Below are 3,000 nucleotides of genomic sequence, written 5' to 3' on the forward strand. Positions count from 1 at the left end.
AGAAACAGAAAATCATTTGTTCAATGTTTAAAAGGTGTTCCTTAGAACACAAAACACCATAAAATGCATAACTCAAGCTCTAAATAGTATTTTAAGATATTGATTAGAAGTGTTTTAATAGAGAAAGATCAAGAAATAAAATACTGTTCAAAATATTTAACATATGTTCATTTTGGACAAAATGTCATAGTTGAGTGGGTAATAAATATTAAAATTATTAAAATTTTGTACAGGGAATTGTATTGAATAAAAATGTCAACTACCTGAATTTTTCTGGTGTACAGAATGTCTGAATTGTAACTAAGTAATTTCAGGTATTCAAGGTCCACATTCAAATTCTTTATTCCATGACAATCATTAAGACACTGTTTTAACATCAAGAAAGCATAGGTTTTGGTTCAGCCATTGAGTGAACAATGAAAACAGGTCATTCTCAGTACAGGAAATGAGGAAGCAAATTGCAAAATAACTTTATTATTCTTCATGAGTAAAAAAGGGCAGATGGTTGGGTAACTTGTTGTTAAAATCGTATCAATTGTTTCCAATCTTGGATTTTTTTCTCTTGTATAAAAACCATAAAGGGTGATGGAGTTGTTCAACCAGTAAGTTAACACAAAACAGCTCACCAGAGAAAGAATGCTGTGAGTGGCTTTGTGCTCAGGAGATGACTGAGAGGAAAGACTTTTGCTGTGGAGATGCTGGGCAATCTTTCGGTGTCTGTATAGGAAAATCACCACGTAGAGGCTGGCATACATCATGACAGCCACATAGAAGAGATCGTGAGTGATGATAAGGCTAAAAAGTGACCCTGAGTCATAGTTCCCAGATTTTTTGTTTTGACAATAACCATGTGAATAACCATGGCCAATGTGAGTAAAATTGGATTTGGCAATTATCAAGTCAAGCATATTCCCATAGATAAGTAGATTAATAAGCCAGGAGCAAAGTAAAGAATAAAAAATCCATCTAGAGAGTCTAGGTTTAAGCCAGGCCCTCTTAGAATTGCTGGGAGTGATAGTGATGACTTGAAATGTGCTTAGAACTGAGGTTGTGCAGATGGACAGACCCCGGCTGACTCTGAATGAAAACAAAACTGCCTTACAACTGATATCATTCAGAAAATTGGGTACTCTAAAGGAAAACATGATATCTTTTATCAATGTGAACATGATCGTTGACAGATTAACTATTGTCAGGTGCATGTAAACTGCATCTTTTAACTTCTTAAAATGAGGCCTGAAAAGGAACATGTATACATATAACATTAACAGTGATGAGTTCCCTATCACACCAAGACATAATTGGAATATGAGAAAGATCTGAAAGATGGTGTTGCTTGGAAGCATTCTGTTAATGTGGGTCAGGTTAGTTAGTTCTAAAGTATGAAATAAGTGGACTGTATTTTAAACCAATTTTTTCTAGTCTTTTTAAAATTTATTTATTTTTGGTTTTTCGAGACAGGGTTTCTCTGTGTAGCCCTGGCTGTCCTACAACTCACTCTGTAGACCAGGCTGGCCTTGAACTCAGAAATCCACCCGCCTCTGCCTCCCAAGTGCTGGGATTAAAGGCGTGCGCCACCACCGCCTGGCTTAAAGCAATTTTAAAAATGATATTTGTAGGAAAATATGATTGACAGCTCAGGAGCATAGAGAACTGATGAAGTGTTGAACTCTTTCCTTTCCTCCTCCTCCTCTTTCTCCTCCTCCTCCTCTTCTTCCTCCTCTTTCTCTTTACTTCTTCTTTTGTTTTTTAAGTCATAGAATCTCTATATAACAATATCTGGAACTTGCTGTGTATCCCAGGTTGGTCTTGAATTCATAGAGATCCACATACCTCTACCTACCAAGTGCTCAAATAATACCATTGACTGGTGAAATGTACAACCTCGTTCAATGTTAGGTCCAGAGATGACACATTATCAACTCTATTCCTGAGATTCTTATCCATCTTAGAGAATAAAGTGTTGAGAATAATAAAGGATCAAATCCACCCAAACTACCTGAATTCTGTTATGTCAAGCAGAATGATATGCTGACCTATGTGAAAGCCAAATTTACATGTTAAGAGGGAATTAAAAATTACTTATTATATGTGTATGAGTGTTTTGGCTGCAATGTCTGTGCATTATATTCATACCTCGGGATCAGACCTTGGGTCTCTGGAAGAGCAGCTAATGGTCTTTAACTGTTGAGCCATCCTTCCAGCCCCAGTGAATTTCTATTCATCAGTCAATATTTTCTCTTTAACCTAAGTATCAATGTTTTTATGTTTAAAACAACATTTGCTTTTACCACATATATAGTAATGTGTGTACATGACCTTTAGTGTTTGTTCTACACATACATGTCTATTAGCTTAGTGATGATTAAATTCTTAGACTTTCCATGTGGGACTCTTTCCCTCTCACTCTACTCAACAGGCTGACCAGTCATGTTTTGAGGCATTTCATTTCATTATATCTACTTACTTTGCTCACTATGTAGAGCTGAGCATCCGATAGGCAGAACACAAAGGCTAGGATGAGATTACATATCCCACAGTATTGGGCACATCTTCACAAAAAAGTGTTTTTGGTGATATTCCATGACCAAATCAATCAGTCTGATTCTGATTGATAAACCCACTCTGAGAAAGAATTGTAGTTTTTGCCTTTGCAGTATCTGGATTCTATTTGTATTTGAAGGTTCTTTTGTATTTGTGTTACAGCAGCATAATTCTCAGGGTCACTGTTACAGAGAGAATAACAATGACACAAGATTCATTAATTTTGACCTGGAACTTCACAACATTGTTATGTCACCCATTTTCTGTGGATTTGGGTGTGTTTGGGTGTGTATGGGGGTTCTGTATATTAACTTTAGACTCATTCCTCCACTGATCTAATTATTTTTGTTACCTGAAATACAAACCTTTATACTTTACTGGATATCTATGGATTCTTCAGCAGTCTGTTTTATTCTGACAAGGTCTATTAGACTTTAACCAATATGTTAGTCTGAA

At 36.0% G+C, this 3,000-nt stretch overlaps 1 protein-coding gene across 1 annotated transcript; it reads right to left on the minus strand.

Annotated features, from left to right (window-relative positions):
- Window positions 1-398: 398 nt before the first annotated feature.
- LOC114630192 (vomeronasal type-1 receptor 4-like) lies at window positions 399-1,349 on the minus strand. The gene has a single exon (XM_028778280.1). It carries the CDS (start codon window positions 1,344-1,346, stop codon window positions 399-401), a length of 948 nt encoding a protein of 315 aa, XP_028634113.1. The 5' UTR covers window positions 1,347-1,349.
- Window positions 1,350-3,000: the final 1,651 nt, after the last annotated feature.

The sequence above is a fragment of the Grammomys surdaster genome, unplaced genomic scaffold, assembly GCF_004785775.1.
Source record: "Grammomys surdaster isolate TR1022 unplaced genomic scaffold, NIH_TR_1.0 332, whole genome shotgun sequence".
Taxonomy (NCBI): domain Eukaryota; kingdom Metazoa; phylum Chordata; class Mammalia; order Rodentia; family Muridae; genus Grammomys; species Grammomys surdaster.

Excerpts from the sequence above, each read along its gene's own strand:
- LOC114630192 (XM_028778280.1), bottom strand. The coding sequence starts at position 1,346 with ATGCTTCCAAGCAACACCATCTTTCAGATCTTTCTCATATTCCAATTA.